The sequence below is a fragment of the Geotrypetes seraphini genome, chromosome 1 (genome assembly GCF_902459505.1).
Source record: "Geotrypetes seraphini chromosome 1, aGeoSer1.1, whole genome shotgun sequence".
Classification (NCBI taxonomy): Eukaryota; Metazoa; Chordata; class Amphibia; order Gymnophiona; family Dermophiidae; genus Geotrypetes; species Geotrypetes seraphini.
Genome location: NC_047084.1, coordinates 173396122 through 173422253, shown reverse-complemented (window position 1 = coordinate 173422253; position 26132 = coordinate 173396122). Strand labels below are relative to the sequence as shown.

Sequence of the window (26132 nt, the reverse complement as noted above, 5' to 3'; positions counted from 1 at the left end):
CTTCCTATTCACATGGTTTTTCCTCTTTTCTGTCTTGATATAAATCTGATCACATGTATACATAGATGCTATAGGGGTCCCAAGAGGGGTCCCAGATGAATTTAAGGCCCGAGCTCAGGTTAAGGCTGGGTTTGAGTTCCTTATTCCCTTTATTACTATTAATAAGAATGTTGATCGGATTAATTAAATTTATTATAATCAGCAACGCTTTGTGAACTATTCTAGGGACGCCTTGCAAGAAGTATTACTTATCAATTAGGCTCCACTTCTCAGATGGTTTTCAAAATCATATGGCCCTAGCTATGATTCTAGCTGAAAAATTATTCTCAGTACTTTAAGCTGTTGTACTTTTCTTTCTGACAATATAGGTCCTACTATGAACATTCAGAAATTAGTAGACCTCTTTGCTGAGCTCAAATGTAACTCTGATTTATCTAATTCTTGGGATCAGCACTTTAGTTGAATGCAGGGTTGGGTAAAAGACCTTTTTATTGTTATAATCTCTATTATTATCTGCACTCTTCTTTTTGACTGCTCGTGTACTGTGTTATTCGTATTACAGCTCCTAAAAAACCCCTCCTTGAGAGACATATCTAGAGTATCACTCCCTTCCAGTTCATGCTGTGTATTTATGACATCATTTTCATGACGTAAGAGGGGATTGAAGGGACACGTATCAAGTCCTTAGGCCATGTTTTCAAGCTGTAAGAAAGCCAGACCCTGTTTGTCTTTCCCTCTTTGAAAATACTACAAGGACATTTATGTTTGAACAGAGATGTTCTTAACTTGTTGTAAAGTGAATTCAATTGTTTTTATAAGTCGTATTTGCAAACAGATTTAGATTAGGGGCTCTGCTGGTCAAGGCTTTTTCTGACCTTTTGGACTCCAATCTCCAGATAGAAAAAAATGCTGATGTGTTTAAAGTTTCATGTGACCTGTGTCCATATATGGTTTGTGTTTACGTCACATGCTGACAACACTGATTCATGTAAAAGATATAAAATGAATGTGAAGCTGATAATAAAGCGGACATGTTTTGGAAGATGATTTCTGGTCTTTAAGATATGTCCCCAGGTACCTGACTTCCAAATGACAGAGACAGAGAAAGTATGGGGCAGGAATTGGGACCTAAGCCTTTTCAGGGCAGATTGGCCAGTCGATCTGGAAGAGTGAAATACATGAACCAGAATCTGTAAGCAAGCCCGATATCCCATTACCACAGAAAGGGTAGTGACTATGGATGAAAGATCAACATCAGCAGACGGCACCTGGACCATGTGTACTCGAAGGAGATACAAGGGATGGGGTTTACCCCGTACTTCAATAAGAGGTTTAAGATCAAAAACCGATACACACCAGGAAAGTACGCCAAAGATGACGTCCCAACTTATTAATGGACCGTCCTAGTCTCCCATGAAGGACTGCAGCGTAATGCAGACCATGAGGGAGAAACCGTTCAATGAAAACGTCAGGGAAGAGATTCTGCTGCGTAATACAGGTGAGAGAATACTTCCCGTAGAAGGGTCAAAGAGGCAGGAGGAGTATGAGAAATTGAAAGCCTCAACACAAGCCTGGGAGAAACTGGAGAACTAGGATCCCCCACAGCATGCCTCGAAAGAGGAGTCCAGGGCCTTGAAAAAAAAGCTTGAGGTGGCATGGAATGAGGCCGACGAGGACCTCCAGCACGAAACCCCTACCTGGACCTGGAACAGTCCCCGAAGAGTCTCGAAGCACAAGGAAAAAAAGGGGGTCCGAATCCTGCCTCGAACAGAGGTGCCTCGATGGAGATGAGTACCTCGAGGCAGAAACAGAGCGAGACTTCTTAACGCCTCGAAACTTGACAGCTAAAGTACAAGGCCTGGATTGACCAGGCAAAGACGCAGTCGAGGACGAGGCACAAAGCCTCAGAGACCAAGCAGGGTGCACCTTGAGGACATGCTCCCACTGGCTTGCAGGAAGCTGGGTTGAGGTCGAGACCCTGCCTGGGACTAGAAAGTTCCCTCAAGAGCCTCGAAGGACGAGGAAGAGAGGGATCCGAATCCTGCCTCGAACAAAGGTGCCTCAATGGAGAGGAGTATCTCGAGGCAGAAGCAGATCGAGGCGTCTCGACGGTCTCGAAGCCTGACAGCTGGAGTACAAGGCCTGGACTGACTAGGCGGACTCAGTCGAGGACGAGGCACAAGGCCTCAAAGTCCAAGCAGGGTGTGCCTTGAAAACATGCTCAGTCTTGCAGGAAGCTGGGTCGAGGCTGAGATCTTTCCCGGGTCTGGAAGGTTCCAACAAGAACCTCGAAGGACGAGGGAAAGAGGGATCCGAATCCTGCCTCAAACAAAGGTGCTTCTAAGGGGAGAAGTACCTCAAGGCAGAAGCAGATCGAGGTTCCTGACGGCCTCAAAAACCTGATAGCTAGAGTATGAGGCTTGGATTGACCAGGCGAGGACTCAGTCGAGGTACAAGGCCTCATGTCGAGGCACGAAGCCTCAGTCGAGATACGAGGCCATAGGTCGAGGTCGAGGCCTCAGGTTGAGGTCAAGGCATGAGGCCTCAGAGACCAAGCAGGGTGCACCTCGAAGACATGCTCCAACTGGCTTGCAGGAAGCTAGGTTGAGGCCAAGACCATGCCTGGGTCAGGAAGGTTCCCTCAAGAAGCCTCGAAGGACGAGGAAGAGAGGAGTCTGAATCCTGCCTCGAACAGAGGGGCCCTGATGGAGAGGAGTACCTCGAGGCAGAACGAGGCATCTTGACTGCCTCGAAGTTTGACAGCAAGAGTACAAGGCCCGAATTGACCAGGTGAAGACTCAGTCGAGGACGAGGCACAAGACTCCAGAAATATAGCAGGTTGCACCTCGAGGTTATGCTCAGACTGGCTTGCAGGGAGCAGGGTTGAGGCTGGAGCAAGTTGAGCAAACACAGTGCTAAGCTCCTTGATCCCGCCCAGAAAGTTGGCACCATACCAATGAAACTGGTATTGAAGGTGCAGCAATGCGCTCCATAGAGGGCAACCTAGAGGATGAGTATTCCCTATTAATGAAGGCATGCTTCGAAGGTCTCGTAGAGGCTGACATGACTGCACTCGTTGCCTGGATTGCCTGAGACTCAGCTGGAGGCTTCTGAGGTAGCATACTGGGGAGGAAAGAGGAGACTTACCCGAGGACGGAACATCAAAAGGCACAGCAGATGACTCGAGGTCGAGATCTTAGAAAACGAGGCCTCCACTGGGGGTCGAGGCCGAGGTCATCTCTGAAGACTACTACAAGAATCTTGTTTCTGAAGGGTAGCAGAGCATGGGCAGAACTCAGGACAATTTTCGGGTCCTATGAAGTAAAAGGCCCGGCCACACTAGTTACACTCGTTACACCCGGTAAGAGAAAAAGAAAATACAGCCGCAGCCGAATGAGGGCCAGCGACAGGGCCTAAGCCCAGGGCCCGCCAGATGAAAACCAGCAGGAAAAAAATTAAAAGGTTTTTTAAAAAAAAAATAAGACGCACCACACAGCGACTTAAAGAAATAAAATAAAGTAAAGAAAGCCGTGGTGCGAGAAGGCAAGTAGTAAAACAGCAGAGCTGTAGAACAGAGCTTCTTTGCTCTGTGGAAAAACAAGAACTGAGGCCATGCTGAGGAGACGCACGCCCTGACTCGGGCGGGAAGGCACTTGCACATGCACAGTGCAGCACTCGCAAACTTTTAAGATCTTCAAGCAAGTTTGCTTGTAAGGCTGTCCGGTACAGGGCTCTGTGGATGACGTCACCCACATGTAGAGAATATGCTGCCTGCTTGTCCTGGGATAATTCCCTCTGCTGCATAACAGTTCTATTCTAAAAACATATGGGAGCAATTGATGATGAAATCAGTAAATGGATGACATGATCATATTTCTTTGCATCACATAAACAGAAGGACAGCAGCATTAACTGTCTTTAAAAACATTTAAGTCAGATGGTTAGAAAGGTCAATAGGAAACCAAAATACCCGGATTTCTCTGCTATGAGAGAGTCGAGCAACCTTAACCATCAAGTATGGGGGAGGGGGGGGAGTTAATCCCTTTTTACATCATGCATTCATCATGACCATGGCGGTTTTCTCAAAACAGGTCAGAGAAAGTGTAAAGTCACTGGCAAATAAAGCATCAGTACATAATACAGAAAGGCTCAAAAACACCGTCGGTATCTACTTCATCAAACATGGAGTGATAAATTCAGTTTCCACGACAGGAGGCATTAATGCAACCGCAACCAATATGAGAAACAATCCATCTGACCAATTTCAAACCGATCTATTCGAAAGCAACTTAACCCCCCAATACACCCCCTCCCCCGCAACGAAACCAATGAGCGCCGCGCTTACACCCACCATTGTGACGCGCTCGTGCCTTCAAATGCCCCTCGCGCACGTTTGCGCGCTTACACCCACCATTGTGACGCGCTCGTGCCTTCAAATGCCCCTCGCGCACGTTTCCGCGCTTCCCAGCTCGTCTTCCGAAGCGGCCGAAACTCAGCCTAGCACACCTCTCCTGCATTAGGAAGCGGAAGTCAAGGTCCGTTGCTCACCCTATCACCACTAGCAACATCAAGACAGTGAACTATAGTTCCGCCGCCAGGCCGGATGCACGACTATGATTCCCCATCGTAAAATAAACAGCTTAACCCACCTGCATGAAACCCAATGTGTGCCGAAGTTGGCGTAGTTAGATCGCTTAATGCAGTACAAGACTGTGGAATTAAACGGAAAAATATCGGTATAGTGAATATTAATGTCATAGGGCCAGAGCCGGTGTTAAACATGTTGGAGCCCCTAAATCCACAAATCGGCTGTAGTTTCTTGGGCTTCGGGCTGGTTTTGGGCTCTTGTTTGCACTAGAGAGTTGCGCGGGGACAGAAATCCCACCCGTCCCCCTGAGGAATCCGTCCCCGCGAGGAATCCCCTCCGTCCCCACCCCTCCCTATAAACTTCAGAAATAGTTATTTTATCTAATTATGCTACTGAATTAAAGGCTCTGGTAGAGACCCATTTTTAAATAAGCAAAGAGACTTTATTAATTTGGAAATATTAATTGGGAAGAATACATACTTTGTAAATGGGTTTCTACCAGAACCTCTAATGTAAATATAAAATATAATACTCAGCTGATGAGAACCCCCAAGCTGTCAGCTGAGGACTTCCTTTGCAGTTGGCTGGGGGTCCCTTTTGCCAAGCTTGGCAGGCAGCAGTAGCGTCCCTGAGTCACAGATCCTGGCAACTCAGTGGCTCATGGATGCTGCCAGTGACTGCTGTGCTTGGTGGAGGGGAGGAGAGAAGCTGATATGCACGGACGGGGAGAGGGACCTTGGGGTGATAGTGTCCGAAGATCTAAAGGCGAAAAAACAGTGTGACAAGGCAGTGGCTGTTGCCAGAAGGATTCTGGGCTGTATAAAGAGAGGCGTAGTCAGTAGAAGGAAGAAGGTGTTGATGCCCCTGTACAGGTCATTGGTGAGGCCCCACTTGGAGTATTGTGTTCAGTTTTGGAGACCGTATCTGGCGAAAGATGTAAGAAGACTTGAGGCGGTCCAGAGGAGGGCGACGAAAATGATAGGAGGCTTGCGCCAGAAGACGTATGAGGAGAGACTGGAAGCCCTGAATATGTATACCCTAGAGGAAAGGAGAGACAGGGGAGATATGATTCAGACGTTCAAATACTTAAAGGGTATTAACGTAGAACAAAATCTTTTCCAGAGAAAGGAAAATGGTAAAACTAGAGGACATAATTTGAGGTTGAGGGGTGGTAGATTCAGGGGCAATGTTAGGAAATTCTACTTTACGGAGAGGGTAGTGGATGCCTGGAATGCGCTCCCGAGAGAGGTGGTGGAGAGTAAAACTGTGACTGAGTTCAAAGAAGCGTGGGATGAACACAGAAGATTTAGAATCAGAAAATAATATTAAATATTGAACTAAGGCCAGTTACTGGGCAGACTTGCACGGTCTGTGTCTGTGTATGGCCGTTTGGTAGAGGATGGGCAGGGGAGGGCTTCAATGGCTGGGAGGGTGTAGATGGGCTGGAGTAAGTCTTAACAGAGATTTCGGCAGGTGGAACCCAAGCATAGTACCGGGTAAAGCTTTGGATTCTTGCCCAGAAATAGCTAAGAAGAAAAAAAAAAAAATAAATTTTAAATTGAATCAGGTTGGGCAGACTGGATGGACCATTCGGGTCTTTATCTGCCGTCATCTACTATGTTACTATGTTACTATGAGTTCTGGCTGTCTCTAGAGGAGGTCCTCTGTTGGCGGTGCTTGGAGATCCCCACCAGTCACAGCAAGGGTCAGCAAGTACTTCAACACTGTAGAAATAAAACCAGAAATGCATTTCCTTTTCTTTTGAACACAATACAAAGACATCTGCTATATACATTTCCCATAGCTAACATATTTTAGTCAATAAATTCCGGTTTTTACCTTTGTTGTCTGGAGTCTTATTTTTCCATAAAGTTGGTCTCAGTTTCTTTTTTCCGCTTTCCCATCTTCTGTAAATTCTTCTGTTGCTGTCCATTGGTTCCCCCTACCATGGTCCAGCATTTATCTCTCATCTTTCGTGCCTGCCCACCAGCCCCATGCCCAACATTTCTCCTTCTATCACCCCTCTCCAGCACCATGCCACATCTCTCCCTCCATTCCCTTCACCACTGTCCAACATTCCTCCCTCTTGCATCCCTTTCAATCTGTCCCATTGTTCCCTTGCCACATTTCTCACTCTCATCTTTTTCTTCCCTATCATATTTACCTCCCTCCCTACGACCAAAAATTCTCCTCTTTCTTCCATTTGCCATGTTTACACAACCATCTCTCTTTCCCGCTCACTGACACACCCACACCCAATTCTCCCTTTATATTCCCTCTCCCACCTCAGCATCTCTTTTCCTCCCTTCCTCTCTCCCCAGTTCATGACTTCTGTGTCCAAAAATACACTCCCTTAAACCACTTCATTCAAGTCCAGATAACAGCAGGGGTTGGAGGCAGTCTGCAGCACGCCATATGTAGCCGACCCAGAAGACTTTCCCCGAAGTCAGAGCTGACATCGGAGGGAAGGCTTTGCATCAGTCTGGCGGCGGCTGAGGGTCAGGTGGGAGGGGGTAGATACTGGATGTAGGAGGTGAGAGGAGCCACACTGTAGATAGAAAGGGGGAGGGATCAGACACACTGGATGAAAGGGGAAAGATAAGGCAAGCTGGAATGCCTGGGGAGAGAGAAAAAGACAGATGATTGATGTAAAGAAAAGGAGAGGGGAGGAAGACATTGAATGGAAAGGAGGAGAGGGGGAGGATACGGATGGAAGGGAGGAAAGAGAAAGATGGAGCAGACACTGAATAGAAGGGGGAGAAAGAAATGAAGCAGATGCTGGGCTGAAAGGGGGGAAAGATGGGCAGATGCTGGATGGAAGGGGGAGAAATAAGGGTGGATGATGGATGGGATGACAGAGGGGGCATAAAGGAGGAAGAGAGGAGACAGATCAGATGCTGGGCAGAAACAGCAGACAGAGGGGCAGATGCTGGATGGAAAGAGGGGGAGGGGCAGATGCTGGATGGAAAGGAGAAAGAGAGGGCAGATGCTGGATGGAAAGGGACCTCAGGTCAGCATCAGAATGGCCATGCAAGTCTACATGGGTCCAAATGGTTCCACACACTGCTAGACCCCTCCCTAGTCCATTGTGCTTTCTAGAAGCCAGTATTGTGGTGCAGCCAGGTCCCTGCTAGGTTTTCTCCCCCTAGAATGGGACAGACTGTGCTTTTGCCAGCAAAGTGGTGAGCCTGCACGATGGTGCAAACAAGCCCCCTCCCCACCCCACAAGTGTCCTCCACCCAGAATAGGACCGAATCTGGGTTCCCAGTGGATGAGCAGTGAGCCGGTGCCGTGACGCAATCCAGCCTACCGAGGCATCCCCTACCGAGAACGGAACCAACTCTGCATTCCCGGCCTTTGTATGAGGGAGGTCTGGTGCCCCAGAGTAAGGAGACCTGTGGCCATAGAGCACGGGACTCCCACGGGGATGAAAACAGACCTACCTAAATTCTGGCGATGCAGGCATGTAGCTTAAATACAAGTCCGGCGTCGCAGCGGAAACAGCCATGCTGAGTAGTGAGCTCAGCACGTACACAGCTGAGAGCGTTGCTTGCTGATCCTGCCCCGCCGTGCCGCAGGACCAATCAGCAAGCAAGGCTTTCAGCTGTGTACATGCTGAGCTCACTGCTCAGCATGGCTGTTTCTGCCGCGACGCCGGACTTGTATTTAAGCTGCATGCCTGCATCGCCAGAATTTAGATAGGCCCTGTTTTCATCCCCATAGGAGTCCCGTGGGCCAAGGGGCGTCCCCGTGGGAGTCCTGTGGGCCATGGGGGCTTCCCCGTGGGAGTCCCGTGGGCCAGGGGGGGATCCCGCGGGACCCGCGGAATTCCCGCAATCCCCGTTCCCGTGCAGACCTCTAGTTTTCACCCAACTAATTCCACACCCACTGATGCACATTCTGCCTTCATCTTTAATAGAAATTTATTACTGGCATAACCTTTGTAATAGTCATTCGAGGTTAAGTGTCTCACCTAGGCAGTTGACGATACCAAGATGTGGTATTCCTCCCTGGTACATTGACAGTACGGTATTTGATTTTAGATGGTACCAGGAGGCCAAAACAGCTTCTATACAACCTGCACAATCAATAACTTAGTTGACGCTATCTGGCAACAGTAACCAGTGTCGACAGATACTTTTATTTTATAATCCCACCCAAATACCTTGAAAAAGCAGCCCAATGTATGAGAGGGTGATGAAAAGTTCTCAGCCCAACTAATAAAGTTGGGGCAGTCTCCATCGTTGTCATGCACTTAGTCTAGCGAGTTTCCACTTTTTTTTGTTCAATACTTTTCTGACGGAATGAAAAAGTGGAAACTCACTTAGTAGTGTAGTAAGGCGCCGTCTTGTTGGTGGGGGTGCTGGCACCCATTCTCCACTCCTCCCCCCCCCCCCTCCGATGTGCTTACACCTTCACTCCGCCCACCGTACCTCTAGCTCTTTGCCGGCACAAGCAGCAACTAGAGAGCTGCACGGGAACGGGGACAACGGGAATCCTGCGGGTTCCCCCTTCGGGTCACGGGGATCCCATGGGGACGCCCCCTAGGGTCGCGGGGATCCCGTGGGGATGCCCCCTAGGTTCGCGGGGATCCATTGGGGATGCCTCCGAGGGTCGCGGGGTTCCTGCAGGGCTGGATGTACTCAGCCGCGAGGCTTGTCTTCTCCCTACCTGCCCTGCCGCAGCACACAGCCGAACAGAAGTCTTCACAATGTCAGCGCTGATGTCAGAGGGAGGGCTTAAGCAAAGCCCTTCCTCCCTCCGACGTCAGCGCTGACATCGGGAAGACTTCTGGTCGGCTGTGTGCTGCGGCAGGGCAGGTAGGGAAACGGCAGTGGCGTACCAAGGGGGGGGGGCAGGGAGGGCGGTCCGCCCTGGGTGCAGCACAGCCGGCCAGGTCACCTTACCTTTGTGGTGCTTCCCCCGACCGACCGACAACAGGCCCGGTCCGACAAACCTCCCTGCCCTGTAGCCGCGAATCTAAATTACTTTCTTACAGCAGCTTCAATACTCCAGCTGCTGTAAGAAGGTAATTTAGATTCGCGGCTACAGGGCAGGGAGGTTTGTCGGACCGGGCCTTTTCTGTTGTCAGTCGGGTGGGGAAGCGCCACAAAGGTAAAGGGGCAGGGAGGGAGAAAGGGAGGAAAGGTGGAGTGGAGAGGAAAAGACGCTTAAGGTAAAACTGAGGGGGGGGAGAAGGACGCTGAAAGCACTGGGGAAGACAAAGGGGTGAAGAAGGATGCTGAAAGGACATGGGGAAGATGGGGGAGGGATAAGGACGCTGAAAGGACATGGGAAGACGGGGGAGAAAGACGCTGAAAAGACATGGGGAAGACAGAGGGGGATAAGGACGCTGAAAGCACATGGGGAAGACAAAGGATGGAGAAGGACGCTGAAGACATGGGGAAAACGGGGGGAGAAGGACGCTGAAAGGACATGGGGAAGACAGAGGGAGGACAAGGACACTGAAAGCACATGGGGAAGACAGAGGGGGGAGAAGGACACTGACAGGACATGGGGAAGATGGGGGGGGGAGAAGGACGCTGAAAGGAAATGGGGAAGAGAGAGTGGGGAGAAGACGCTGGCAGGGAAGAAGACAAAGATGCCAGACTATGGGGGGAGCAGAGGGAAGAAGATGGGTGCCAGACCAATTTGGAAGGGGGGAGAAAGGGAGAGGCACGGTAACAGAGCAAATGGAAGACGAAGAGAGAAGAGAGACAGTGGATGGAATGAATTGAATGAGAACATGAGGAAAGCAGAAACCAGGCAACAAAGGTAGGAAAAAAATTCTATTTCTATTTTTTTATTTTTTTGCTTTAGGATAAAGTAGTACGTTAGTTGTGTTGATAAAAATTTATAAACATTAGAGGCTCTGGTAGAAACCCGTTTACAAAGTTTGTATTCTTCCCAATTAATATTTCCAAATTAATAAAGTCTTTTTGCTTATTTGTAAATGGGTTTCTACCAGAGCCTTTAATTCAGTAGCATAATTAAATGAAATAACTATTTCTGTAGTTTATAGGGATGGGTGGGGACGGAGGGGATTCCTCGCGGGGACGGGTGGAGACGGAGGGATTCCTCGCGGGGAGAGTGGAGACAGGTGGGTTTCCTCACAGGGATGAGTGGGGACAGGTGGGACTTTGGCGGGGACAGGTGGGGACGGGTGGGATTTCTGTCCCCGCGCAACTCTAGCAGCAACTCAACCTGCATGCGTCAGCATCTGCTCTCCCTTTGATGTCACTTCCAGGTCCCGTATCCAGAATGTGATATCAGAGGGAGAGTCGATGTGGGCAGCAAGTTGGTGATGCTGTTCATGCCACGAATGTTAAAGAGGTACAAGGGGGGAAGGGAAGGAGTGCCACCACCCCAGGCACTTTTCACCCTTGCTAAGCCACTGAACTCGTTGGACTAAGTGTATAGCTAACATGACTATTTTTTTCATCAAAACGGAACATCTATTAATTGGCAGTCCCGCCCCCAATCCTTCCCTAGCCCCATCCCCAATCATGCCCTAGCCCTGCCCCCCCAATCCCGCCCCCAATTTCTTCCATTCATTTTTCATGTACACATATTTTATTAATTCATAATGGTAACCATAAAATTAAAAAAAAAACTACAAAGCACACTATACGCAGAGAAATGTTAATTATCATTTATATTTGGGGGGGTTTCAAAGATGTCAAGACAGATTACTTTAAAAATGGAATATCACCTCAGTAACTATAGAAAAATAGACAAATATAGTGCAAAATTTAGACAGTAGATAAAATTCTCAAAACTGACACATTTTGATCACTAAATTGAAAATAAAATCATTTTTCTTACCTTTGCTGACTGGTGAGTTCATGAGTCTCTGGTTGCATTTCCTTCTGACTGTGTATCCTTTCTTTCTGCACTCAGGCCCAACAATTGTCCCTTTCTATTCCCTCCCTCCTTCCTTCCTTCCTATGGCTTTAGTGCCCCCAGTGCCTCCTTCCCATGTCCTTAGTGCCCCTTCCTATGTCCTTAGTGCCCTCAATGCCTCCTTCCTATGTCTTACTGCCCCAGTGCCTCCTTCCTATGTCCTTAGTGCCCCAGTGCCTCCTTCCCATGTCCTTAGTGCCCCTTGCTATGTCCTTAGTGCCCTCAGTGTCTCCTTACTATGTCCTTAGTGCCCCCAGTGCCTCCTTCCTATGTTTTTAGTGCCCCTTCCTATGTCCTTAGTGCCCTCAGTGCCTCCTTCCTATATCCTTAATGCCCCCAGTGCCTCCTTTCCATGTCCTTAGTGCTCCTTCCTATGTCCTTAGTGCCCCTAGTGCCTCCTTCCTATGTCCCCCTCACTGCCTTCCAGACTTTGTCCCACCCCCGAAGCCAGCCTGCCTGCCTACCTACCTACCTACCTCCCTGCTGCGCCAAAGCCAGCCTACTTGCCTACCTACCTCCTTCCCTCCCTGCCGCACAAAAAAAAGCTTTCCCGCCCTTCCCCCCCCCCTAGTCCACTGCCGCTGCTGATTGCCAGCCTCTCTCCTTACCTCCCTGATGCTGCTGCTAATTGCCGCCCAGAAGCCTTCTTCCCGGTGTCAATTCTGACATCAGAGAGGACGTTCCGGGCCAGCCAATCGCTGCCTGGCTGGCCCGGAACATCCTCTCCGACATCAGAATTGACAGTGGGGAGAAGGCTTCTGGGCGGCAATTAGCAACAGCAGTAGGGAGGTAAGGAGAGCAGCAGTGGCAGCGGACCGGGGGGGGGTTAAATCAGGCGCTGAAGGGAGGCTTTTTTTTTGTGCGGCAGGGACAGGAAGCGATCGCCTGTCCCGTTGTCCCCGCGCACAGCTTCGGTACGCTGTCCCTGAAAACGGGACATTTCGGCATCCTGAAGCTGTGTGTGGGGTCAATGAGACAGGGGATCTAAAAATGGGATGGTCCCGTTCAAAACGGGACGTATGGTCACCTTATGTATAGCCCTCAATGGAGACTGCACCAACTTGTTGGGCTGAGAACACTGACATTATTTCCCCTGGTGGAAAAGGAAGTACTTGTGTCTCTTCTCCGCTGCTTAGCATTACCTTGTGCTCACAAGGAACCAGAGCCATATTGACTGATAAGAAAAAACCACCCATAGTTCCAAAAAAGAGAAACTGTAACCAGACAGATCTAGAATCCACCCAACAGTGAGCCTAAATGGAACTCTGGGTAGGAAATCATTTTTAGACTGATTGTTTTATTTTTCCACTTCACTTTTGCTGTTTTCTAGAAGATAGAACCTGGTTCCCAAAACCTGAACCCAGGAAGCATTTGTCTTACAGGAAGGCTATTGGCAGCAAATAAAAGAAAGACTTAAGCATGCTGGTTATAGAACAGGCTGGGGAAAAGTTCAACCTGCCTTGCTCTGGAAGTCTATAAAAAAGCAAGCCTGAGTCTGGTGTAGGGGGGAAGCTTGCTGTTTGTGCTAAATGCTAACAGCGTTAGAGATAGGGCTCAGGCTGGGAGAAGGCTAGGCTCTGATTATGATTGGCTGTGGGGAGAGGGCGGGCAAGGGTCGTCATTGGTGGGATACTCAGTACATGGTCTGCAGCACTACGTGCTGATTTGCTGAATGCCGAGCCATGATGTAGCCCAAATTACAGCACAAAAACCTAAAACCAGCCCAAAAAACATAACTACTGAAAATTTCCCGCAACCGGTGTTCCAACACATCCCAATTGGGCGAGAAAACCACGGACCTGACAACTATGATAGTAACAAACAAAATATAGACAAAGTCTCTGAGGCTCTACATGTCCAGCCCCTTTCTCAGAGAAAATTCCCACTCTTCTTATCTCCTGTATTCTACTACCTTAGTGTACCAGTTGGTAAACACAGTTTCTATAGGTGAATTAGTGCTACTGAGGGTACTAGTGCAATAAAACTCTCTTATAGTTTAGATCAGTGTCTCTCAAACTGTGTGCCAAGGCACAGTGGTGTGCCATGAGAGATTCCAGAATTTTACTTTATTTTTAAAAATTCCCTTCACTAGAATACATGACATGAGTATCTGTATACATAAGGCTACAACTACCCAGACAAGTATCATTCTCGACATGATTAGTCCTTGAAAACTAACAGCAAGTAATTTTAGTTTTATTTTTTTATGTACTAGTTATCCTAACTTGAGCAACAATGCAATCAAAGCTTTGTTACCTGATCAAGATGGCGTCGGGAGCGGACGCCTGAGCGAGCTCTGTGCTCATTAGTACCTGATTTCGCGTTGGTGTCTCTTCCCCGGTGGCGATATGGGGAAGAGGAAGCGAGTTTCCCGCTTTGCCCCTCCGGCGGCTGAACCCCCTCAACGGCTGATACAGTCTACTTTAACGAGCGCTTTTGCTCGCATGGGTGAGGCGGCCCCAGTTACTTCGGGAGGGAACCCGGATCTTTTGGGGAACCTCAGCGCGGAAAGTCGGACTACTTTGAGTCCGGACCAGAGGCTGGTTCCTCCTCAGCCAGGAAGTGCACAAGTGCAGGGAATGCCTGGAAGCCGACAGCTCCGAGAGGGAGAGAGTGATTCCAGCATTGGAGGGACATCCCTATCGAACCTTTCAGTGGAAGGAGGAGATGGGAACCATCAAGAATCCCCATGCACTTTGGAAGAAGAGGTGAGAGGTGCCTCGGGAGGGAATACTATCAGTTTTGGGGAGATGAAGAAACCAGATAAGATAGATATGGAGGCGCTATGGCAGGCCATATCAGTCATGGATTCCAATCTCAAACTGACTTTATCTACAATTAAAACAGATTATGGAACTGTTTTCTCCAAGGTGGAACAACAAGGGGTACTTCTTACTAATGTGAATGAAAGGTTGGAGAAACAGGAAAATAATTTGAATGAAGTAAAGAAGGTACAAGTGGAATTGGTTAAGGAGAGATCTTATGTTTCTCGTAAGATGGAAAATTTTGAAAATCAACTGAGGAAAAACAATTTAAGATTTTTTAACTTTCCAAAGTGTCCTATTATTTCACCAGTTGAAATGGCTAGGAAATATTTCCAAGAGACTTTAGTCATCCCACCAGAAAATCTACCTCCAATTGTTAGAGCTTACTACTTGAATATAAAGACAACACAAGGGGAATCCACACCTATAGAAACCCCAGTGGATAAAGTAGTGGATATGAATTTGTCTTCATTTCTGGAAAATTCCCTTGAGGTTGTCACTCAAAGAACTACCATGTTGTTGACCCTAGCCTTGGAGAGTGACAGGAAATTTATTCTTCGTATGTATTTTCGTCATATAAATGATAAGTTTTTGGGCTCTAATGTTCGAGTTTTTCCAGATTTAGCTCAGAGGACCCAGAGACGTAGGAAGGAGTTCTTGTCCCTGAGGTCAAGAACCCTGGCTCTGGGGGCTACATTTCTTGTTAAATTTCCTGCAAAGTGTTATGTATCAAGATAAGAATTTTCTTTTTTTTGAGCCCAAACAACTTTTGGAATTTATTGGATCAAAAGAGAAATTGGTAACCATGTCTAGTAATGTATGTATGACCTGCCAGCTGGCTGTAATTTGGGAATCTAATGCCGTGACCTTGATTAGTTTTTGTTACTACTATTTAGAATTTTATTTCTTTTCTTGATCTTTAAATTGTGGACTAAATAAGACATTATTATTTTTCTTTACAAGTTTTATTGAATATCATTACTGGATCTCTTGCATTGTATAAAAGTAATGCTTGTATTTAAAATGGAAAATCTTATAAATAAATAATTTAAAAAAAGCTTTGTTACCTTTTGGATCTTTTTATATTTGCGAACTTGGATTTTCAGCTCTGACAGAAATTAAATTTTTAAAAAAGATGATGACTGCAGATGGTGAATGATGAAATGTAAGTTTTTGCTTGTCAACTATAGAGCCATGTTTTGAGTTACGGTAATTTGCATTCAAAAACAAGCACATCCATCATATTGATTAGCAATTCTATTCTATCTAGTTTTACCATTGTTACAATTAACCATACATAGCTGCACAGGAGGGGCCAAAGGCTACTGGGCCTATTCCAGTTGGCCCAAGCGCCTCAGGCCCCACCTGTGGGTGGGTTTTGAGCTGCCTGAGCCAATCAGGCCCTAAGACCTGCCATTCCTGTGATGGCTGGCCTGCCGGATGGACGGGCTTGGCACCCGTCCGTCCATTCAACAATGTTAAGGTGGGGGGATCGAGGGGTCGGCAGGGGATGTCTCGCGAGTCGGCGGGGGGGCTGATAGGGGGTTCGGGGGCGAGCATGGGTGCGTTGAGGGCAGGAGGGCCTGGGATCCCTCTTGCTCCGATCATAGTCGGGGGTTCGGGGGCTCGTGGAGCAAGAGGGCTTGGGCTCCCCCTTGCCCCGATTGTACTCGGCGGGGCCAGGAGGGCTTGGGCTCTCTCCTGGACCAATTGGATCGGGGGAGGGGTGGATCGCTGCAGGAGAGATGGGTCATCTCTTCTGCCGCTTTAGCGATCCCAAGTGCCGCGTTTGACGGCACTTGGTGGTATTGCTATTGCGGCAGGTGAGATGAGGCATCTCTCCTGCCCCGATGGTTGCGTTGGGGGGTGGGTAGGTTGCCGGGCCGCTGAGCTGATTGCGCCAGCCGCCATCAGCTCAGCGGCCCCTTTTTCGGCACTTATACCTGTTTTGACTTTGTCTAACCATTTGGTTATACCTGCTGTACGCCTAGATCTAGGTCGGCCCTCCCCCGCCCACCGCCCGCCCTTTCGCCTCCTCTAAAGGCAGAGGAAAGGCCTAAGCTGGTTTTAGATACGTCTAAAACCAGCTTTGATTATGGGTACTTGGACGATCAGTCATTTAGACCACTTTTTAGACGTTTGCTTTTTTTGATTATGAGCCCCTTAATGTCCAAAGCAGTCTTTTCAAAATGGTTTTCCTAAATTTCTTTAAATTGGGTGCTAACAACCAATCCCGGAGGATTGGAAGACGGCCAACATCACGCCCATCTTTAAAAAGGGATCAAGAGGTGACCCGGGAAACTACAGACCAGTGAGTCTGACCTCGGTTCCCGGAAAAATGGCGGAAGCACTGATAAAAGAAAGCATCGATGATCACTTGGAAAGAAACAAACTTCTTATAACCAGCCAACATGGTTTCTGCAGGGGGAGATCGTGCCTAACCAACTTACTACACTTCTTCGAAGGAATTAACAAACAAATGGACAGAGGTGACCCCATAGACATCATATACCTTGATTTCCAAAAAGTTTTTGACAAGGTGCCCCATGAACGATTACTCCGGAAACTGAAGAACCATGGGGTGGACGGAGACGTACATAGATGGATCAGAAACTGGTTGGCAGGTAGGAAACAAAGGGTAGGGTTGAAGGGACACTACTCTGACTGGAGGAGGGTCACGAGTGGTGTTCCGCAGGGCTCGGTGCTCGGGCCGCTGTTATTTAATATATTCATAAATGATCTAGAAACAGGGACGAAGTGTGAGATAATAAAATTTGCAGATGACACCAAACTATTTAGGGAAGCTCGGACTAAAGAGGACTGTGAGGAATTGCAAAGGGACTTGAACAAACTAGGAGAATGGGCGACAAAATGGCAAATGAAGTTCAACGTTGAGAAATGTAAAGTATTGCATGTGGGAAGCAGAAACCAGAGGTACAACTATACGATGGGAGGGATGTCATTGAATGAGAGTACCCAAGAGAGGGACTTGGAGGTAATGGTGGACAGGTCAATGAAGCCGACTGCACAGTGCGCAGCGGCCGCTAAGAGAGCGAATAGAATGCTAGGTATAATCAAGAAGGGTATTACAGCCAGGACGAAAGAAGTTATCCTGCCGCTGTATCGGGCGATGGTGCGCCCACACCTGGAATACTGTGTCCAGTTTTGGTTGCCATACCTTAAGAAGGATATGGCGTTACTCGAGAGAGTTCAGAGAAGAGCGACACGTCTGATAAAAGGGATGGAAAACCTTTCATACGCTGAGAGATTGGAGAAACTGGGTCTCTTTTCCCTGGAGAAGAGGAGACTTAGAGGGGATATGATAGAGACTTATAAGATCATGAGGGGCATAGAGAGAGTAGAGAGGGACAGATTCTTCAAACTTTCAAAAAATAAAAAAACAAGAGGCCATTCGGAAAAGTTGAAAGGGGACAGATTCAATACAAATGCCAGGAAGTTCTTCTTTACCCAACGTGTGGTGGACACTTGGAATGCGCTTCCAGAGGACGTTATAGGGCAGAATACAGTACTGGGATTTAAGAGAGGATTGGACATTTTCCTGCTGGAAAAGGGAATAGAAGGGTATAAATAGAGGATTACTGCTCAGGTCCTGGACCTGTTGGGCCGCCGCGTGAGCGGACTGCTGGGCAAGATGGACCTCAGGTCTGACCCAGCAGAGGCATTGCTTATGTTCTTATGTTCTTATGATGTTAATTGGCAGCAATTTGCATTTACGCACACATCTTCATAGTCAGTATTCTATAAAGATGTATGTAAATTTTTAAAAAGGGGGTGTAACCATGGGAGGGGAATGGGCAAGCCAGGGGAATTCCTACAATTTGTACATAGTGTTATAGAATATGGCAGATCTGTGCTAGTTTAGGTGAGAGGATTTACACCTGGCTTCAGTTGGGTATGGATCCCAGAGGTAAATGCTATTCTATAAATGGCACCCAACTCAGAGTATGGAATGGATCTACGACAATTGGTAGGAATACAGTTTGTAGGAAACTTATAAAATAATCTGGCTGGCTCTGGTTCCTCTTTGTTGGTTCTTTTTTGTTTGTGTGTTTGTTTGTTTGCAGCTTACAGCTGCACTGTGGAGAAGATTAAACAAAAAGAAAGCCAGGGGTGTCCAACCTGCGGCCCCGTGAAGTATTTTGTGCGGCCCTGGACGAGGGCGATGCAATGTTTTCCTCTACTGCCCCCGGGTGTTTACCGCATCACTTCCAGCTGCCAGTGCTCCCCCCCTCCTTGCTAAGGATGAGAACAAGCCACTCCACCTCCAAGTACTGGTGCTTCCCGCCTCCCCTCTGGCCCAGCAACTCCCCCTTTTTAGTTGTGTTTTTGCAGCTTGCAGCTGCACCTCAGACAAAATAAGAATAAAAAAGAGGAAAAGTTGGGCTGACCCAGAAGCTTTCCTTCTGTCATCAGATGGAGCTTCCTTGTGACATCAGAGAGAAGGCTTCCGAGCCGGCAGTCTCATTGATGAAGCAGTTGGTGGTCCCATTGGAGAAGCGGTGCTTGGGGAGGCGGTGGCACATATAAGAGGTAATCAACACTCTCTGCAGCCAAGAAGTCAATTCAAAGAACAACAATTAGTAGGGACTTCGTGCATCTTACTAGTTGTCGCCCTACCAATTGTCATTCTACGAATTGGCTTCCTACGAATTGTCATTCTCCCATATAGAATAGCACTTAGCATTAATTTTGTTTTTTTCAGTCCCCGAATTTGGGCACCATTTACTGAATTTAGTCCTCTGGGTACACGTAAGTGCTAATTCTGCCTCCTGACTGCCTGTTCTCCTCCCCTAGGAAGGCCTACGCCTTTATAATGTAAAAAGAAATGCTGGTTTATAACAGGACACCTATGTAAGAAGTCCAAAGGGTGCCTACTGTAAAGTAAGCTCCCAGAACCAGCCCTTATAGTACACAATGTCAGCATGATTGGATTTTTGTAGGCAAAATAAATAAATGAAATAACTCCTCCTCCAATAAAGAGGAGCAAGGAAGAAGAGAGAATAAGATGGTGCCTGATAGGGAGGAGAAATGCCCGGTGGAGATGGGGAGGAAAAAGAAAAGAGGGGTGCCTGATGGAGAAAGGAGGTATACAGGGGGAATAAGAGAGTAGAAAATGTGCATGTGAAGAAGGGGAATCAGACAAAGAGAAGAACACATGATGGAGGAGGGAGAATGTATGAGTGTCTGTTTCAGAAGGGGTCCTTGATAGGGTAGGAGAGGCATCTCATGAGGGGGGGAAGCTTATATCTCTAAGAATATGTGTCTCTCTACATGTATACTTAGATGTTTTATAAAATAAGCATGTACATCACAACTCTATCCCAGCTTTGCCTAAAATAAACCCATGAGCATAACTACATGTGATGCACTGTTTATCACTGCTTGTACCATGAGGTCTTTTCTGCATGTGGAAAACAGTCTTTTAATGCAGAAAACCCTTTATAAAATTACTCCCTCTATGTTTGATTTACTTTGTATGCTAGTGTCCCCCAGATAATTTTATAAGAACCTACACAAGAGCATAAAATGCATTTCTGTACACTCAAGTGCTTTGTAAATGACTCCTGTGCAGTTTAATAGGTGATTTATTTTGACTTTGTACTAAAAGTACTGTAAGTAAAGCTGATAGCTTAAACCATTTTTCTTGCTCTTGTCTTGGACAAGCTGAGTCTGAAATTCAGGGATTGTAGAAAATGATGTAACCAAAGGCAAAAGTCGTATAGAAATTTTTTTTAAAAATCACAGTAATGTACTGGAAAAGCTTTTATTGATCCCAGCAACTTGTAATAATAGATTAAACTCACTGTGGTATAATTTATACAGTGATGCCTGTGTCAACATGAGTTCAGTAAAGTATTGATTTATAGCAGCATTTAGGCTGACTCCTTTGAAACAGCAAGACAGAGGTAAATGTCACAGGTCAGAAAAAGGCACTAGTGAAAGAGTCAGCCCATTGAAGTACCATATTTTCACGTAGATAACGCGCACCCATGTAAAACGCACAAGGTTATGCACGGTTTGTAAAATTGTGTATAATGCGCACGTTATATGCGTGAAAATACGGTAATCACAAGCATGTGAAAACTAGACAATATAGGTAAAAGTATGAATTTTGGGTGAAGGCAAAACCCCTGGATGAAGTTAAGAGGCTCAGGAGTAATCTAAGGAAATACTTTTTTACAGAAAGGGTGGTAGATGCCTGGAACAGTTTCCTGGAAGAAGTGGTGGAGACAGAGACTGTGTCTGAATTCAATAAAGCGTGGAATAGGCACATGGGATCTCTTAGAGCGAGGAAGAGATAATGATTACTGCGGATAGGCAGACTGGATGGGCCATTTGGCCTTTAACTGCCATCATGTTTCTATGTGTGTTTATTTTTTCAAATTAATTATTTTCAAAATTTCTGTTCATAATATTGTTGTTTTAAGATAATTTTTTTTAAAACATATTTTATTGAGGCAATGGAAAACAACATACATGTGTCAACAATGCCAACGTGCAGTAACTGGAAGATACAAAAATACATCAAGACATACAGTTTTATATTTGCCCACTTTTAGCACAGCTTAATAAGAGGTGGGTAGTTTGAGGCGGTGGGCTGAGGTCCAGTTTTCTATGATGTGAACACATTTTTTGGCAGTGGTGAGGCTGTTGGCTAGTGCAGCCATTACAGGTAGCATGATTGTTATGTCTTTATAGGTGAAATGATTAATTCATGCAAGATCTAGGTTGGCTCCCACGGATTGCATTAGTAGGTTGAAAACTGATGGTGAAAGTGGGGATTCTTGGGAAACCCTGCTGGGAGGGTGCCAAGTAAAAGAAAGTTCACCATCCTTACGTACAGCATAATGCCGAGTGGTTAGGAAGCCTTGGAAACAGGAGAGGATTGGATCACTAAATCTGAAATCACTGAAGAGCTCAGACATTTGATCGAAGTCTACTAGGCCAAATGCGCTACTTAGGTTTAATTGGATTATGATTGCACTGTGACCTATGCCATATGTTACGAGTACTATGACCACTGTCTTGGTGCTGTGATTTTCCCTGAATCCCTATTGTGAAGGGCAGAGGATATTGAAGTGTTGTAAGTAGCATTCGAGTTGTTCTGTGACATATCCTTCCATCATTTTGATAAATAGGTAGATGGAAGCTATAATTGGTCACATCAGAGGGGCTGAGTTTTGGGTTCTTGGGAATGGGCGTTGAGATCATTCCCCCTCCTGATTTGCAGAAAAAGCCAGTTTTTAGGTGATAGTTGAGCCATTGGGTTATTTTTCCTATGATTTTTGGAAAGGCTACTCTTTATGAGTATGTTCGAATCTCCAGCCTACTTGAACACTACTTTGATCAGGTAAGGTGGGTAGGTGTTGAGACTGCAGTATGATTTGGAGTATTTCAGGATAAGCCATTTTGTGTCTTTGAATTTAATTTCTTCAAAATCATTCCAAGATCTGTGCAGGTTGGGGCATGTCAAGCAGTTTACACATAATGGTTATGAAACACTAGCATTTATGTACCTCACTGCCTACCGCCATTTGGCTGACATAAGTACTAAAGTTAAGGCACATAAAAATGGACTTACTGGAGTATTGCGTTCAATTCTGGTCTCTTTATCTCAAGAAAGATATAGCGGCACTAGAAAAGGTTCAAAGAAAAGCAACCAAGATTATAAAGGTGATGGAACTCCTCTCATATGAGGAAAGACTAAAAAGGTTTAGGCTCTTCAGCTTGGAAAAGAGATGGTTGAGGGGAGATATGATTAACGTCTACAAAATCCTGAGTGGAGTAGAATGGAAATAAGTGGAACGATTTTTCAATCCATCAAAAATGACAAAGACTAGGGGACACTTGAAGTTACAGGGAAATACTTTTAAAACCAATAGGAGGAAATCTTTTCTACTCAGAGAATAAAGCTCTGGATTGCATTGCCAGAGGTTGTAGTAAGAGCAGATAGCGTAGCTGGTTTTAAGAAAGGTTTGGACAATTTCCTGGAGGAAAAGTCCATAGTGTGTTATTGAGAAAGACATGGGGGAAGCCACTGCTTGTCCTGGATTGGTAGCATGGAATGTTGCTACTCTTTGGGTTTTGACCAGGTACTAGTGACTTGGATTGGCCACCGTGAGGATGGGTTACTGGGCTTGATGGACCATTGGTCTGACCCAGTAAGGCTATTCTTATGTTCTTAGTATTCTGTAATGGCGGTTGTGCACACAACTGTCTTTATAGAATCTGCACTTGGCACACATCATAACTGTAGGTGATCTATTGAGAATTACAATAACTAAACTAAACTAAACTAAGCCTTAAGTTTATATACCGCATCATCTCCACGGAAGTGGAGCTCGACACGGTTTACAAAGCTTAAAAAAAAAGAAGAGAGGGGAGAAGGGTTTACAAAAGCATATAAAAGAGGGGATGTAGACAGAAGGAGAGAAAGTTATATGCTAGGGAAAAGCCAGGTTTTCAGTTGTTTTCGGAATAGTTGCAGGGAACCCAGGTTCCGCAGCGGGACAGTGAGATCGTTCCAAAGGCCCGTGATTTTAGAGAGGAGGGATTTTCCCAGTTTACCTGCATGGAGGATGCCATGTAGAGAGGGGAAGGATAGTTTATGTCTTTGGGCTGATCTGGTGGTGGCAGGCGTCTGGGCGAGGAAGGATAGAGGGATTAGGGGCGGAAGGATGCCGTGAATGATCTTGAAAGCTAGGCAGGAACATTTGAAGTGAATTCTGGAAAGTACTGGGAGCCAGTGAAGATTGGTAAGTAGTGGGGAGACGTGATCAGATTTGCGTTTAGCAAAAATCAGCTTGGCCGCAGTATTCTGGATAAGCTGGAGTCTGCGGAGACTTTTTTTAGTTAGGCACAAATAGATGGCATTACAATAATCGAGTTTGGATAGGATGATGGATTGTACAAGGACGGTGAAACGTTTTTTGGTGAAATTAGGATCTAACTTTCCTCAGCATGTGGAGGCTGAAGTAACAAGATTTTGCCAAGGAATTCAGGTGATCGTTGAGGGAAAGGGAGGAGTCGATGGTGATGCCAAGGACCTTGCTTGAGAACTCAACTGCCCGAGCACACCCAAAATACACCTCTTTGAAATATGTGCATGCTGTGGCATACATGTGTAAAGTAGCATCTTTCAAAAATTTCTACTTAACACGTGCACGACTGATCCCCTATGAAAATCTATGTTTTCACTCTTCTAAAACTACCTCCTCTATGCCTACCATACAGCTACAGTTGGTGGACATGCTTCTAAAAGCTTTTCCTCTTCTTTAAATGAGAGTGGGGTATAGTGGTTAAAGCTATAGCCTCAGTACCCTGAGGTTGTGTGTTCAAACCCCACACTGCTCCCTGTGACCCTGTACAAGTCACTTGATAGATTGTGAGCCTACCAGAACAGATAGAGAAAATGCTTGAAGTACCACATGTAAACCGCTTTGAGTGCGGTTATAAAACTACAAAAAGGCAGTATACAAGTCCCAATCCCTTTCATGCAGAAAATATGACGACAAGTACTTGTTAGAGAATGACATAGGGACAAATTTTTCCCTGTCCCCGCGGGAGCTCATTTTCCCATCCCGTCCCCATTCCTGCAAGCTCCGTCCTCATCTGCACAAGCCTCACACACTTTAAAATCATACAGTAAGTGTTCGAGGCTTGTGTGGTTAAGGCAGAGTTTACAAGAATGGGACAGGGACAGCGACAAAACTCACGGGGCTAGGATGGGAAAATTGAGTTCCTGCAGGGACGGAGACAAATTTGCCCATGTGTCATTCTCTAGTACTTATTTACAAGCAGAGCTATTCATTTGAATAGACAAACTCAGTTGGTCTCCAGTGACTATCAAACTGGAACAGAGGGAGGCAATAGCAGTATATGGCTTTTATTTTTAACTTGCAGGCTGAAAATATTTTCTAAAAGGGGGAGGAGATTTTCTCCAAAATCTGTTGAAGATCAGCACTCCCGGCACTGGGTCTTGGCATGGTCTCCACTAGAAAGTGTCGTGTAGATTTATTTAGTTTAGCTACATTTCTGACCTTTCCATGGTTGCCATGGTTTTTATGATCCTAGATAGGGATTTCATGGTAGCCATAGTAACACCATGGTCTTTTTTATGACTATTTGAAAGTTAGATGAAACAATTTTAGCTTAGGTATCTAAAGTTAAATCTGGATATGAAACAGTAAAGGAGCAGTGTGACGTCTTTATTTTTGATTACTAGACAATAAAGACTGTTTTATTAAGGTGCACTAAGGGGTTCATAATAATAAAAAAAAAAAAAAAACGTCTAAAAAGTGTCCTAAAAAGCCTGATCGTCCAAGTATCCATAACCAAAGCTGGTTTTTACACGTATCTAAAAACAGCTTAGGCCTTTCCCCTGCCTCTAAACGCACAGAGAGAAAAGAGGTGTGTTTAGAGGAGGGGAAAGGGCGGGTAGTGGGCGGGAGGTGGGCCGACCTACACCTAGGCGTACAACAGGTATAACCAAAACCGTAGGCAGGTTGCCTAGTCGGCACTTAGACCTTTTTGACTTAGACGAAGTCAAACCAGGTCTAAGTGCCGAAAAAGGGGCCGCTGAGCTGATTGTGGCTGCTGCGATCAGCTCAGTGGCCCCAGCAACCTGCCTACCCCTCCACCGCAAGCATCGCAGTAGGAGAGATGCCTCATCTCCCCTAACACGATGCCATCACTCTTCTACCCGAACTGCCGCGACCCTCGGCAGGAGAGATGCCTTATCCTGTCTGAGGGGGGGTCACCGGGGCCAGGAGGGCTTGGGCTCCCTCCTGGCCATATCGAGTCGGGGGGGGGCACGATCGCCAGGGCAAGAGGGCTTGGGCTCCCTCTTGCCCCGATGTTGTCAGGGGGGTTGCGGTTTGACATGGCAAGAGGGCTATTTTATTTTATTTTATTTTTTTAACATTGTATTAAAGTTTAACTAACCTTGTATTTGTATTATTTTTCTTGTTTTTGTAAATCGCTTAGTAAATTTAAATAAGCGATTCAACAAATTTTGAATAAACTTGAAACTTGAAACTTGGATCGTTGTGGGGGGGGGATTCTATAACCGGTGTTGTTTTTGACAGACACCGGTTACAGAAACAAGCTTTTAGGCGAAGGACTGGCTCCTCCTTCGCCTAAAAGCCCTTGTGTTGGACGTTTGGGGCTTAGGCGTTTTTTTGGTTCATTATGGTCAAAAAGTGTAGACGTAGTGGTGATCTGGGCGTTTAGTAGAGGCAGGCCATAATCAAAACAAGGACGTTTGTTTTGGTTATGGACACTTTCCCTGCTTCTGCTTTGAACGTTTAAGGACTTAGACCAAAAAGGGACTTAGATGGCTTTTTTGATTATGCCCCTCCACGCGTTTTAGCACACGTTTAGCGCATGCTAAACACTAACACGTCCATAGACTAATAAGCACACGTTAGCGTTTAGTGCACGCTAATATTTAGCGCACAGTAAAATGCTTAGCACACCTTAGTAAAAGGAGCCCTAAGTTTCAACTTTGGTCAAATTGTAAAGGAAAAGTATGATATTAGCTAATGGAATCTAAGGGCTCATTTTATCAAGCCGTGCTAGCAGTTTAACGCGCGTAATAGCGCGTGTTAAACCGCCGGCCGCTCTAGCCGTTACTGCCTCCTTTTGAGCAGGTGGCAGTCTTTGGCCAGCGCAAGGGTTAGTGTGTGATGAAAAGTCGCGCGCATTAACCCCGTTAGTGTGGCTTGATAAAAGGAGCCCCAATTGTTATAAGATGCAGAGCAATCTTTAAAACTCTGCAGGTAGATACAAAATATGAGAGCACTTTTCCATCCCACCTGCGCATCAGTGTTCCATAGGAAAGATTTCCCCTTTGA

At 46.3% G+C, this 26132-nt stretch overlaps 1 protein-coding gene across 4 annotated transcripts in view; it reads right to left on the bottom strand.

Annotated features, from left to right (window-relative positions):
• The window catches only part of TMA16 (translation machinery associated 16 homolog), a 68338-nt gene extending 63777 nt beyond the window's left edge, over positions 1-4561 (bottom strand). The window contains exon 1 of one of the 4 annotated variants that reach the window (XM_033941776.1): positions 4412-4561. In XM_033941776.1, the coding sequence (XP_033797667.1) occupies positions 4412-4414 (3 nt within the window). In that variant the 5' untranslated portion in view covers positions 4415-4561. Of the gene's footprint in view, positions 1-3970; positions 4118-4172; positions 4289-4351 lie in introns of those variants that run through there. The other 3 variants (XM_033941786.1, XM_033941767.1, XM_033941757.1) reach the window with 3 other exon arrangements.
• Positions 4562-26132: the final 21571 nt, after the last annotated feature.